Here is a 14,803-nt window from a genome sequence, read left to right as displayed (position 1 = left end):
GATGAGACCTCAGCAGCTCAAACATTTACATGACGCTTCAATTAATCCACATTGATTAAATGTAGGCTATTTTCTGCCGAATATGAAAATATTGGCAATTCATCAACAGAATGACTTGAGGTTCTCGGGAAGTTGAATCGAACACGAACATCCCTGAAGAGAGCGATTATCGCACGGACCGGGGTGTTTTCTTTGTTATGGTCACAGAGTTTCTACACCCATAGGCGCAACATCGCGGGACTTCCAGGAACGCTTGCGAAACAGACCAAACAGACTACGCCGAGGTTTGGGGTTTGAGAAGTCAATGAGAGAAGTGAAAACATATTCCTTAGTTGTTAATCTTCTCGAAATCTAACAGCACAACCTAGATTCAAGGCAATGTACTAAGTAGTTTAATATGTTATTACTTCATTCTCGTGAAAGTGACAAACTGATGGCTTTTAATTTTCTTCAAAAACGACTTTATATCGAAGAAGTGCCGTTGATTTGATAGCCAGCACATGCGCAGTTCTGCAGGAGACGACCGTTAGACCCAATGACGTGTTTCTACGCATGAGTTTAGCTAGCCAACGTCGCCATGACATCGCCTACATTTGTGATCGTGGATTTCTATTGGAAAAGCAGTTTTAGCCTATCTTCATACTGTACTGTCTCCGTTATGGTTGATCGGCATTGCAGCAGCCAGTGAGCGCTTCCGCATTGACAATCGGTGAGCTGTCATTGCGGGAGAATGAATAACGCGAAATGTAGCATATTAAATCAGATACCAAGGAGACGAAAGCGGATTATACAATGTGTCTATGTGGTGGGGTTCATGGTAAGTGCAACATAACCTTTGTTGAAGATGTGGCTACATTTGAGAACGTTTGGTATTGCTGTCGTTCTTTCATTTCTTTCCTAAAAGGTTATAGAACAGCAGTACTCACTTTGGACACAACCTTACGGTTGAGGCAAATGATTGGTGATGACATCAGTTTATTGATCTGTTGGCTGTAGTCAATTTTACAGAGGCTACATCATGACATTAGGAGCTTTAGACTATGTAAAATATTATTCTGGTTTAGGCGGCTCTTTGCTCCATTATGACATTTGAGAACCTGACCTGCAGGCTACCACAAAATACATCAGATGTATTGAACAGCCTACTCGATTGTTCTCCAGTCACTCAAATGCTGATCAAGCTATTTAGAAGAGGAGGGTTGAGCCCTATCATAGCACTGTCAAAACAACCTGTCCAGCAGAATCCAGTCCTTGGAAATCTGAGTTCGCCTCAGAAGGACTTGTTATTCTGAGATGCTCAGGGTGTTCACAAGAACATCACACTGACTCTGTAAAACTCAGTAGGATAAACATAAATATCCTGTTGTACAGGATTAGATTGATGTAATGTTTATTTAATCTGTTGTGGATTGTGGACTGGACACACACTTAACATAATGTAAACTCACAGAACTGGAGTGACACAGATAATTTTGAAGACATTATATTGGGGGTATGCTAAACGTTTTCTGTGTGTAATGCTATCCAGATAAAAGGAATGGAAGTGAATGCTACAGAACATCTCATGAACATTCTCACCCAAAGAATATTCCCTTGTGAATGCTCTGATCCTCTCTCTCTCTCTCTCTCTCTCTCTCTCTCTCTCTCTCTCTCTCTCTCTCTCTCTCTCTCTCTCTCTCTCTCTCTCTCTCTCTCTCTCACACACACACACTATTTATTTATTTTACATTTTAGTCATCTAGCAGATGCTCTTATCCAGAACAATTTACAGGAGCAATCAGGGTTAAGTGCCTTGCTAAAGGGCACACACACATGCACTAACTCCCACACACTGTATGTTTGTGCCCAGTTTGAATACAGAAGTAGAGTTGAACTGAAGGAGAATCAAACACTTAGTTTAATGGGTGGGGCTGTGAGACAGCAGGAGCTACAGTGTGACTTCAATCAAGTCTCTGGCAAGAGCCTCTCTGGAGATGGCCTCATAAATGCAGATAAACAGGTTGGGAGAGTGTCTATTTCTCTCCTCAGGCCCTGAACTCTCTGTTGCACACCCACTAAACATCAGGCTAGAAAAAACTGGTATACCCTAGGTCTCTAGCTGATCTCTCTAACTCCAGCCACAGAGCAGCCCTGGAGATACCAGCCCATCCACAGAGAATTGTGGATTGTCCTTTTGAATAAACCGGTTCCACAGACAAAACAACTGAATCGCTAATGCCTCATTACCCTGCTGAATATAAGTTGCAGCGTTTGTGAACCCCACCCTTTATAAACAGTTTGAACTTTTTAAAGCAGCCGGTGCGTTGATGCATGCTGATTATTAGAAAGGGTGATTTGTCAGGCCGGTCACATTCACATTCACCCTTAGTCACATTAACCCTTAATGATACACATCATGATACACATCATGATACACATCATTCAACTGCTTCCTGGATTTTTGTTTTGGTTATTGTTTGTTTACATGTCAATGTATTGTCTATGACAATGTAGTTACTGTAGCTCAACAGTGTTTAAACTGAATGTACACCTACTGCAGTCACTCAAGTCTTTGGTGTCATTCATCATTTCTTTTCTCTCTCTCCTCACCAGGACCTGTTTGGGGTAAGCATGATAATTCCCCTGCTGAGTCACCATGTCAAGGCCCTGGGTGCCAGCCCCACCGTGGCAGGCTTAGTAGGTAGGTGGGATGATGATGATGATGATATAATACAGTAAATATGGAAGAGTTCACATCAGCGTCAAAGTTTGTAAGATGTTTTCATACAGTACATCAGACGTGGTGGTATAATTTAGCGGGAGCTGGCAAACCAATACATTGTAAAATTCCTTTTAATGCATTAAATATTGCCAAATATTGACCAAAATGAAGAAGACCTCTGAGGACATCAGGCATCTAAGGATGACAGATTAAGGAATGGCGTGTAGCGGTACTGTTTGAAATCACCAGCTGATGTGCTCAATCATATCTCTAATTTCATAACTTCATATCGCTGTGGGCGCTGATTGAGGTCACAGGGTCTGATAGTTTATGCAAAGCGCTATAGCGTCATGCATTGTAGACTATCTGTAATCATAAATGTCCTTAATGTGCCATAATCTGTACCTAATGCATTGATTAATGTTTCAGGCTCCACATATGGGATCCTACAACTCTTCTCTAGCACTATAGTTGTAAGTATTTTCTTGGTGTTCTGAAGACAGGTATTTGTGTTCTAGTACTGTATGCCTTGTGCTATACCAGTGTGATGCTTGCACACACACACACACACACACACACACACACACACACACACACACACACACACACACACACACACACACACACACACACACACACACACACACAACCCTACCATAAGACCTCTCCTGACATGGTGTTTGTGTCATTTGTCAACATCTGAGGTTCTGATTGTACACCAGCAGTGGACTGGAGCTGGATGCTCCACCATGCCCTAACCATTAACACTCAATTAACATCCACACATTCCTCTGAATCCATGTCTCTTAACAAGGTTGACTTGTTACTGTACACTGAGTGAGGCCTTCTCTGAAGAGAGATCGAGATTCTCATAGTTGAGTTGTGTAAGGCACTCCCCCTCCCCCATGGTCTCCTGAAATTGGTTTAAATCTCAGGGGTCATGAGACAAATTAAAGGAGGAGAAGGAGTCATTTGTGGTCCCAGTGAACAGACAGGCAGGGAGGGATAGTGTGATGGAGGGAAGAGGGAACAGCCAGGTCTCTATGGTAATCCTCACAGGCCACATCCAGAACACAGCAAATTCAATTTACCCTGATTTCATTATATCGTCATTGTGTGTGTGTGTCCATTTCTACATGCACGCTATCTAGTCAAGTTTTGTGTTATGTGTTTGCGTGTGTAGGCCCACCTACGTGTGTGTGTATTTCTAGCTGTGCATAGAAGTGTGTGTGTCATTCATATATCAGTGTAATGAGAGACTGTGTGGAGGCGCCTGGGTTGCTTGGCCAAGAGGACCAGGCTGTGGAATTCCTCTGTTTGGGGTCACCTGACCACTCACACTCATGTCCTCATGTTACGACCTCAGAGAGAGGGGCAGGCTCTCATTATCTCATACATATGTTGTTTGTTGGGCAGCCAGGCTGCATCTCAATAGTTTTAAGTGGATTCCTTTCCTCGTCTACCTGGGGCTTTGAAGGAAAGGAAGCCAGTACTAACCATTGAGATGAACACTGTATCCAGCAACATTGTGGAGATGTTTAATGCCTTGTGTTATTATGTGAGAAAATACTACTCTTTCCTATATGCCACTTCCCGTGATGTGATGATGGTGGTTGTGATTGGCAGGGAAGCTGGAGTGACGTGGTGGGGAGGCGGTACTCTATGCTGACGTGTCTGCTGCTGAGTGCTCTGGGCTACGGCCTGCTGGGGATGTCCACCAGCATCAGCCTGTTTGTCCTGGCTAGGATACCTGTGGGTGAGTCTGTCTGGGGGGAAACATCCTGCTTCAGAGGCTTTGGCCTTGAAAGAGCTCTACCTTTTATGTGAATCTTAATCACATGTATGTTAAAACAAGAAAATACTTTGATGTTCCACAAAGGGTCAATTTGATTGCAGCGTGATGTCCACTACCTACATAAATACATACATTAAAGACATAATTCATCAGTAACATTCTGTTACACACAAATATAACAAAAATATAAATGCAACCTGCAACAATTTCAAAGATTTTACTGAGATACAGTTCATATAAGGAAATCAGTCAATGGAAATAAATACATTTGGCCTTAATCTATTGATTTTACATGACTGGGAATACAGATATGCATCTGTTGTTCACAGATACCTTAAAAAAGAAGGTAGGGGCTTGTATCAGAAAACCAGTCAGTATCTGGTGTGACCACCACTTGCCTCATGCAGCGGGACACATCTCATTCGCATAGAGTTGATCAGGCTGTTGATTGTGTCCTGTGGAATGTTGTCCCACTCCTCTTCAATGGCTGTGCGAAGTTACTGGATATTGGCGGGAACTGGAACACGCTGTTGTACACGTAGGTCCAGAGCATCCCAAACATGCTCAATGGGTGACATGGCTGGTGAGTATGCAGGACATGGAAGAACTGGGGCAGTTTCAGCTTCCAGGAATTGTGTACAGATCCTTATGACATGGGGCCGTGCATCGTCATGCTGAAACACAAGGTGATGGTGGCAGATGAACGGCACGACAATGGGCCTCAGGATCTCGTCACCGTATCTCTGTGCTTTCAAACTGCCATCGATAAAATGCAATTGTGTTCATTGTCTGTAGCTAATGCCTACGCATATCAAAACCCCACTGCCACCATTAGGCACTCTGTTCACAACGTTGACATCCGCAAACACTTGCCCACACAACACCATACACACTGTCTACCATCTGCCCAGTACAGTTGAAACCCGGATTCATCCGTGAAGAGCACACTTCTCCAGTGTGCCAGTGGCCATCGAAGGTGAGCATTTGCCCACTGAAGTCGGTTACGATGCCAAACTGCAGTCTGGTCAAGACCCTGGTGAGGACGACAAGAAAGCAGATGAGCTTCCCAGAGACGGTTTCTGACAGTTTGTGCAATACATTATTTGGTTGTGCAAACCCACAGTTTCATCAGCTGTCCAGGTGGCTGGTCTTAGACGATCCCGCTGGTAAAGAAGCTGGATGTAGAATTCCTGGGCTGGCGTGGTCTGCTGTTGTGAGGCCGGTTGGACGTACCGCCAAATTCTCTTAAAACAACATTGGAGGCGGCTTATGGTAGAGAAATTAACATAAAATTATCTGACAACAGCTCTGGTGGACATTCCTGCAGTCAGCATGCCAATTGCACACTCCCTCAAAACTTGGAGACATCTGTGGCAGTGTGTTGTGTGACAAAACTGCACATTTTAGAGTGGCCATTTATTGTCCCCAGCACAAGGTTCACCTGATGACCTAATGATCATGCTGTTTAATCAGCTTCTTGATGCCACACCTGTCAGGTGGATGGATTATCTTGGCAAAAGAGAAATTCTCACTCACAGGGAAGTAAACAAATTTGTACACACAATTTGAGAGAAATAAGCATTTTGTGTATATGGGACATTTCTGGGATCTCTTATTACAGCTCATGAAGTATGGGACCAACACTTTACAAGTTGCGTTTATATTTTTGTTCAGTATTTTTATCCGTGTTGTGTCCTTTCCCTCTCTCTCTGTCCTCCAGGGCTGTTCAAGCACTCCCTTTCTATCTGCCGGGCCCTGCTGTCTGACCTTGTGTCTGAGGCAGAGCGCCCCCTGGTGATGGGACACTTCAATGCTGCCTCCAGCGTGGGCTTCATCTTGGGACCCGTGGTGGGGGGATACCTTACAGAGCACGAGGGGGGCTTCTACACCTCCTCCTTCACCTGTGCCGCAATCTTCCTCCTCAACACAGGTGGATGGGGAGAGGGGAGATGAAGGGAGGGAGGGGCAAGGAGAGAGGGGAGGAGCAGGAGAGCAGAAAAGGGGGTGTAAGGCAATTATGTTGGTTTTCCCTTATTCCCACCAATTCTACATCACACCTTAATTCTACGCACTTTGTGAATGTGAAAGGATGGGATAGGTGCAAGCAATATAGTGAAAATAAAATCAAAGTTTATTGGTCACGTGCACAGATTAGCAGATGTTATAGCGAGTGCAGTGAAATGCTTGTGTTATTATCTCCTAACAATGCAGTAAAATGTCAAACAAGTACACAAGTTTAAAAAAATAAAACAAGAAATCAAGAAATATCGTAACGAATCCAATTAACAACCAAACTAGCACTGTGTCGGTAATCCAAATGCAATCTATATGTATATTTTTATTTTATTTTACCTTTATTTAACTAGGCAAGTCAGTTAAGAACAAATTCTTATTTTCAATGACGGCCTAGGAACAGTGGGTTAACTGCCTTGTTCAGGGGCAGAATGACAACGACATATACATCGGATTCATTTACACACGATATACTAAGAATGATATGTACAGCAGTAGATATATTAGAATGAGCCATGTCAAGAATCCAGTATATAAATAAATATGTGGTGTGGATAAACAGTGTAACTAAAATGCAATGTACAGTAGTAGATGTTTTTTTTTTTTTTTTTTTTCCCACCTTTATTTAACCAGGTAGGCCAGTTGAGAACAAGTTCTCATTTACAACTGCGACCTGGCCAAGATAAAGCAAAGCAGTGCGACAAAAACAACAACACAGAGTTACACATAAACAAACGTTAAAAAAAATCTATGTACAGTGTGTGTGAAAGTAGAGAGTAGGGAGGTAAGGCAATAAATAGGCCGATAGAGGCGAAATAATTACAATTTAGCATTAACACTGGAGTGATAGATGTGCAGATGATATAGAGATACTGGGGTGCAAAAGAGCAAGATGATAAATAGCAATATGGGGATGAGGTAGTTGGGTGTGCTATTTACAGATTGGCTGTGTACAGGTACAGTGACCGGTAAGCTGTTCTGACAGCTGATGCTTAAAGTTAGAGAGGGAGATATAAGACTCCAGCTTCAGTGATTTTTGCATTAGAATGAGCTTTGTGAAGAATACAGTATGTAAATACACAGTGTGAAAAACTGTTTAAAAGAAACGGGAAGTGTCCAGTGTTTAATGTCTCTATAACATGGTACAGCAGTGTTGGCTGTGTGTGATTGTGAGTGATAGTGTGTAAGTGCGTGTGTTGTTAGTATGGGAGTGTGTGTGTTAGTGAGTGTATATGTGAGTGCAGGAGAACTCATGTGTATGAGGTGTGTGATAGCTTGTGAGTGTGCACCACCTGGCTGTTCAACAGTCTGATGGCCTGGAGATAGAAGCTGTTTTTCAGTCTCTCAGTCCCGGCTTTGATGCGCCTGTAGAGTGTGTGTGTGTGTGTGTGTGTGTGTGTGTGTGTGTGTGTGTGTGTGTGTGTGTGTGTGTGTGTGTGTGTGTGTGTGTGTGTGTGTGTGTGTGTGTGTGTGTGTGTGTGTGTGTGTGTGTGTGTGTGTGTGTGTCCAGTCAGATAGAATATAGAATCAGATATTATCATACAGCAAATACCTAGCCAGTCTATGTGCTTTCTAACCTTGAGTTTGTCGTGTTCCATCCAGGTCTGGTTTGGCTGCTTCCCTGGAGCGATGCGCTAACCCCACGGGCCAATGCTAACTACAACAGCAGAGCTAGTAAAGCCAGCTGCCACGTCAACGACAACCACGTCACCTCGACACAGCAAAACTCATCCCATGGCAACAGCAACAACCACACTATAGCGTCGGGTCCAGCAGTCACAGAATCGGGGGCTCCAGAAACAAACCAGAGGGTCTGGAGCTGGGACCTGGACTGGGGGGAGGTGTCACTGCTCCAACCTGCCTGGCGTCAGCTCTCCTCAGTGGGCTCCAAGATCCGCACGGTGGCCTCCTCAGACATGTGGGACCTGTTCCTGGTGCGTCTGCTCATGGCCATCGCCATAATGCTGTACTACAGTAACTTTTCTCTGGCCATGGAGGAGCGCTTCATGCTGAAGCCCAAAGCCACAGGTTATCTAATTAGCTACAGCTCTACCCTGGGGGCCTTGGCCGGCTGCTTGGTGGGGCCCGTCACCAAACTGTACGGTAACGACATGCCGGCACTGTTGCTACACTCTACAGTCCTCACGTGTTGCCTGATCCTGCTCTATGCCATGGCCCCGAGTGTCTGGCACGTGTTGTTAAGTTCCACTTTTTTCGCCATCTCCACGACCATCGGACGCACCTGCATCACAGACCTTGAGTTGCAGAAAGGGGGAGCTCATGCCAGTGGCACACTAATCGGGGCAGGGCAGTCGGTGACGGCGGTGGGTCGGGTGCTCGCCCCCCTGCTTTCGGGGCTGGCCCAGGAGTTTAGTCCCTGCGGGCCGCCGAGTCTGGGGGTGGGGCTGGCGTTAGCAGCCGTCGCCCTGCTGCTGGTAAGAGTTCCCAAATGGGACGGGAGATGCAAGAGGAAAGAGGCCAAACTTGATAAAACACACAGAGAGTGAGAGTGAATGAATGAGAGAGAGAGAAAGAGCACCGATGCGAAACTACCATCCTCAGGAGATGTCTGGTCTAAAGACAGCACTGGAGACAGAACTGATACAGAACTGTTGGGGTTTGTTGTTGACATGTCAGCGGGGTGTTTCGTTGTTTGTTTTGTAGCTGTTGACGACGGAGCCACATCTCCGCTTTGCCGTTCTGTTGGTTTGGTCTCAAAGTGATGACATCACAGCACCCTGAAAGGAAATGGGTCATCATCAGCATTGCTGTTCCCGCCCTTCAGTACACCAAACAGGGTTAACCGTGAACAAACACCTAGGCCAGCAGCCCTCTGTAAAAGGAGTGAGGGGGTCAATGCTAAAATAAACTAGCATAGGTCATCATGTCAATGGCACATACAGTCGTGTTAATAAAGCCTAGGAATAGTCACATTTTTATATATGTCTCTTGTGAGAGACAATAATAACATAAAAAAACACAAAATATAAATATAATGTACTCCTGTTCTTCCTTTATAACCACTACAAATAGTCCAGGAATGCCTTGAGGTGTCTTTGTCCTCAAAATGCACTTCATTTCCCAATCATAGGGTAGGTTTTTGACCTACCCTATGAGTGTGGGCAGCAGGTGAAGAACCTACTCTTACCTCTCTGGAGCCGAATTCCATTTTCTCTCCCTTCTCACCGAAGTGTGTACTCATTCACCCTCCCTTAAGGGTTGAAAATAATTAGATTGGTGTGAAAATGTCCACGCCAATCCAATCATTTTAAATCCATTGTGGGGGAGTGAATGAGTACTCACTTTGGGGGAAAGGGTCAAACACTGAATTGAGCTTGAGTAAGGGTAGTCCACAGCCACAAATCTAGGATAAGCTTACATTTCCTAAATTCTAACCCATGTGGGGGGAATACAATTATTTTTCAAAAAGTGTCTTAGATCAGTGTCTGTTGGTAACTTCAGCCTACTTCTTTTTTAACCACTGTTTACTCTCATTGCACTGCTTTTTAACAGGATCCTGTGGAACAAAGGTATCAGGACCTTTTCAATGGACGTTTTTATATATTTTTTGCTTTTAATTTTAAACCCCATAGTCCATCATGATTTTATTGAAATGAATTGATTTATCAGAAAGTGGGCTTAATTATCAATCAAATAAAACATTTGAATTATTATTTTGATATGAAGTTTTCCTCTTATTTTGAATGGGGTTGCCCTTACAATGACCCAAATGCTACTGAATGTTATGAAGACAAAATCATTTTATTGAATGATAGATCAATCAAATTCAAGTATATCTAAACTTGTGAATGTGCTCGATGATTGCAAACGGCAGTTCCATAACTTCAGGTTTATTAAATGTTTTATTTGATGATGGATGACTGAATGTTCAAGTTTATGTGAGATTTCTTTCTCCTACAAGGTGGTTTTAGCTCTGTTACTATTGACATCTCGATAGGACTGAGGAAAATCCACACGAACGCCCCTCCAACTTGTAATTACTAGTGAGAAACTCGTCTATCATCCCTGTGCTCCCACATGTTGAACTCTAACATATCCTACTAAGGAAATGACCTTGGTAACAGCGTTTTCAGCAGTTAAATACAACAAGAACACATTATTTCTTTGTTTTTTTAACACTAACTTGTTTACAAACATAATAGCTGTACTTTTAGTTTGTAGTTGACACAGCTTGTTTGCCATTAGCCGATCTAAGTTCTTAATGAGGTTAAAGCAACTGAATGCACTCAACTCCTTGCTCCCGGTTTATATTATATTAGTATTTATATTATATTAGTATTTTTCGAGTTCCCACTTGTCATGAACGCAGCATAAGACTATGAACATTGTTCCATCTCTACCAAGACCACCATGATATATGGGCCTAAGGCCAAGACGGTTTCATCACAAAACCGGAGCAACATCTGTCCGGTGAAGTCCACAAAGCACATTGCATGTAACAAATGACCTACAGCATGGTCAAGCAAGTTAATGTTTCTGACATTTTCAGACTAACAACCTTTAATTTTGAACCACGGTGAGTTACTGCAAGTCAAAAAGAAAACAGGAGCTGCCTCCAATATTCCAACAGCATTTCAACATCTTCAAATCACCTATGCTTAGTCTAATACAGTGACAACTAAAATATACCAAAAACAATTTAGTCCAATCAATGTAAGCTAAATATGATGTGGCTGTCCATGGTACTGATGTGTGTGGGTGGTTGTGTGTGTGTGTAAGTAGAAAAACATGTTGACTCACCCTACTAAAATGCTTGCTAGCTAAGATAACTTCCTGTCATGGGCAACGATGCCCCCGGCCAGCTGGTTAACATGAGCCTATTGCATCTAATTAGCCACACTGAGCTTCCATGCTCTCAGGCCAGGGGCACAATGTATACATTTATAGTTGGATCAGAATCACCGTTATAATCATTGACCAATATGGAGAATTAAGTAAAACCACAAGTCCAAATCTCTATCTCCATTCACGGCTAGCTAGCAACCGGAGGACAACACAACGAGATGCAACAATTCAAGGTTTTTTTTGCAAATTGATGTGATGTGTTTGGTGTGAAGCCAAATCTAAACTGGCTTCCCTTGACACCTCATTTTGATGTGCCAGGACCATTCACAGTTGAGCTCACTCAGTTGAGCTCAACACTGATTGGCTATTATTTTTATTTATTAAGGGAGGCCAAATGCTCTCTGGCTTTCCTTACATTCAATGCTATGGGCGGCAACAATGTCATACTCTATTTGACCAAACAGCATCAGATAGATTCTCCGGTTCGATACATTCAGCCTCTTGCAAATTTAAGGAAAGTTATGAAACACAGAAATTAAATATACATTATTGGTAATTTTGGGGGGGAAGCCTGGCTTCCCTTGGTAACCATGAATACACGAAGTTAGGAGACACACTACACGACACACTGGCATGACTCTTGGTGGTAGTAACTTCTCGATCACACCTACATTGTCATTGCGTTTTGGTACACCAGAAGTACATATATTTCCAATGGAACGCTGCGTGTGCCTTGCAGCATTGCGTTGCAGAGGCAGTTGCAGTGCGATCGGTGTGGTGCATACCTTGAATTTATCGAACGTATGCATCAAACTGTATGTTTAAACGACTTGACAGAAATGGTAGCATCAGGTGAATGTTGAACTTTTGTTGGCCACATCCAGATGGTGCTGTGTGCCATTTTGCGCAAGAAAACTATCAGTGTGATCGAGGCATAAGAAAGCCAACGCCATCTGTACCCGTCTGCCTAGATGTACCTTTTTATTACTTCTAAACAAAATTACTTTTGGGGGTTCTCATTTACTTGCAATGGTGTGTTGATTCTTGCTTGAACATTCGCTAAGATAATATTTGGTTGTGATCTTTGCAACATAATTATTTTGGATGCAGCAGTTGTTAGCTAGAATGCTAACGCTCATTGATATAGGCTGTAGCAAAAGCTAGCCAAAGAGCCATTTTACTGGTTGAAGTGTTTTTAAGTATAATGCAGTTGATTTGGGATGATGACACAAACATTATATTGCCAGAAGAACAATACAATACAAACTAATAAGCACAATATATAATATTTAATATCATTCATGCCTAAAGCAAATGTGGAGTCACAATTACTATTTCAGTTCAACATCGCCACAATTTATGAAGCACGAGACTGCAGATGGAGCGCGCAAAGGCCCCACTGGAATGGATGGGCGGGCCTCGCAGCAGGGTTATTACGTCAAAATGTGTCACTCGGAGCATGGGGTAGGGCAAGTCCTGTACCACTGCAGACTCCGTCGACTCGAGGAGGAACCGGGATGAGCATCACTAGGCTATCAGATAAACAGCACACTTACCGTTTCAATACAGGGATGGTTACCCGTTACCCGTCTCATAAAGTAAGTATATTTAAATACGTATGCGTTTATCGCTGAAATGAATTAGGCTATATATTGACAGCCCACAATAAACACGTTATAAAATCGCTATTCTGTGATGTCCAATAAAAAAGGTCTGTTTGCATGACATGACCATCCCGTTGTAGCATATTTCTGAATAACGGAACTGCTCATTCAATAAGCACTACCAACAACGAATTCCCTTTGAATGAGCTTCAGAATAGCAGATTTCATCATGACACAATATTTGTTATTGTCGGAGCATCAAAGGCAATAACACTCATTGAGACTGATGTAGGCCTAATGCAATAGAATAAAAATAATAGTATGATTGATTCAGGTACTATATTTATCCAATGGTGTATGTAGCCTAATTTCTTTATATCTGCATCATACAGCCTATAGTATAGCCCTAGACAAACTGCGGGTGGTTTGTTGACGCACGGATCAGTCTTACAAAGAACAGCATCACTTAGGCCTACAGCAAAGGCAGTGATATTGCGTGTGTTTGTATTTAACTGTGGGCTAAGTGACTGCATGAACGAGATGTTCAAAACCATTATGCTCTGGAAAGGATTAGCTTTGATCTGTTTAATCTTTTAGCAGTTTATTTATTATGACAAGACAGCTATGTGTGTGCATGTGCGTGATGAACGCAGACTGATTAAAACCATTGACCCTAAGCAGCGCAAGGCTATCTCTCTCAAGTCTTTAACATAGACCCTCAAGTGTCAGTAAAGCAGTCCACTAAGCAAGAATTTATAGCTTCAACATGATTAAAAGCTCCATGACCAGTAGAGAGAGAGAGTGTGTGTGTGTGTGTGTGTGTGTGTGTGTGTGTGTGTGTGTGTGTGTGTGTGTGTGTGTGTGTGTGTGTGTGTGTGTGCGTGTGCGTGCGAGAGAGATACAGTCAGACTCAGAACAGCATAATTATGAAGATCAAGGTCTTGCTTCTTCATCTTCCTCCTCCTCATTAATATTAATAAAGGTCACTTTCTCATGCTGTCTGACAGTGTGGGAGAACAACCTTGTTGTCCAGGTGTAACAAGAGCTTCTTTGTCCTGGGTTCCTTCCTCATTCTGTGTCAGGTTTACCTCTGAGACTGGGTCCTCTGAGTGTGCTCTGTGTCTCAAAACCGCCATAAGGGGTGTATCTCAATGGTCTCAAGTGACCTCTCTTAATATCTCTGTCTTTATCAACACTGATTTAAGAACACCTTCACAGTGCAGATGAAGGAAAGGATAGGAGAGTCATCTGTTTAGAATGGGATTTACACAAATACTTATCTCCTCTATGGCTAAAGGATGTACTGGGTTGTTTGATATTAAACCTCAGCTTTTACCTGATCAATGAAAGGGGATTGATTGGTTAGGCCTGGGAGATCAGAGTCAGATCAGAGTTACCACCACCTACAGTACATTCTCCAACACATAGACAATATATCAGTTCTGTCAGGGTTCTGTATCTATGCTCCTACATGTGTGCCAGTTAGAGATTCCACATGTCAAATGATATATTTCCATTCTGCTCACTACAACCACATTGGTCAGTCACTTAGGGCTCTGGTAGTGTACTACTGAATAGGTAATAGTGTGTACTTTCAGACAGATCCAGAGTCTTAGAAATAAGAATTAATAGAAAGGGCATCTCCATTCAAGTCAGTGGTGACATAAAGCCATTTTGAGTGTACCCATGCCAGGAAGTAAAATCAGGAAGTGTACCCTTCAATCTGTGTTATTGTTTGTTGAGTAAACTCAACTGACATTACAAAAAACACATTCCATTCCATGAGCCACAGCAGTTAGCGTCATTTGAATGAACATTCTGCATTACCATGGCAATCCATCATCAGTTGATAGAACATTCCAAAACACCATGGACATTATTGCA

General features: G+C 42.9%; 1 protein-coding gene across 1 annotated transcript; it reads left to right on the top strand.

Annotated features, from left to right (window-relative positions):
- LOC120064312 (major facilitator superfamily domain-containing protein 9-like) lies at window positions 1-10,385 on the top strand. The gene is made up of 6 exons (XM_039014798.1): window positions 1-817; window positions 2,593-2,680; window positions 3,131-3,174; window positions 4,328-4,457; window positions 6,217-6,426; window positions 8,112-10,385. Exons 1-6 carry the CDS (start codon window positions 731-733, stop codon window positions 9,014-9,016), a joined length of 1,464 nt encoding a protein of 487 aa, XP_038870726.1. The 5' UTR covers window positions 1-730; the 3' UTR covers window positions 9,017-10,385.
- Window positions 10,386-14,803: the final 4,418 nt, after the last annotated feature.

This window comes from Salvelinus namaycush, chromosome 19, assembly GCF_016432855.1.
Source record: "Salvelinus namaycush isolate Seneca chromosome 19, SaNama_1.0, whole genome shotgun sequence".
NCBI lineage: Eukaryota > Metazoa > Chordata > Actinopteri > Salmoniformes > Salmonidae > Salvelinus > Salvelinus namaycush.
Note: the sequence above shows the minus strand (reverse complement) of the source record. Positions and strands in the feature narration are given on the sequence as shown.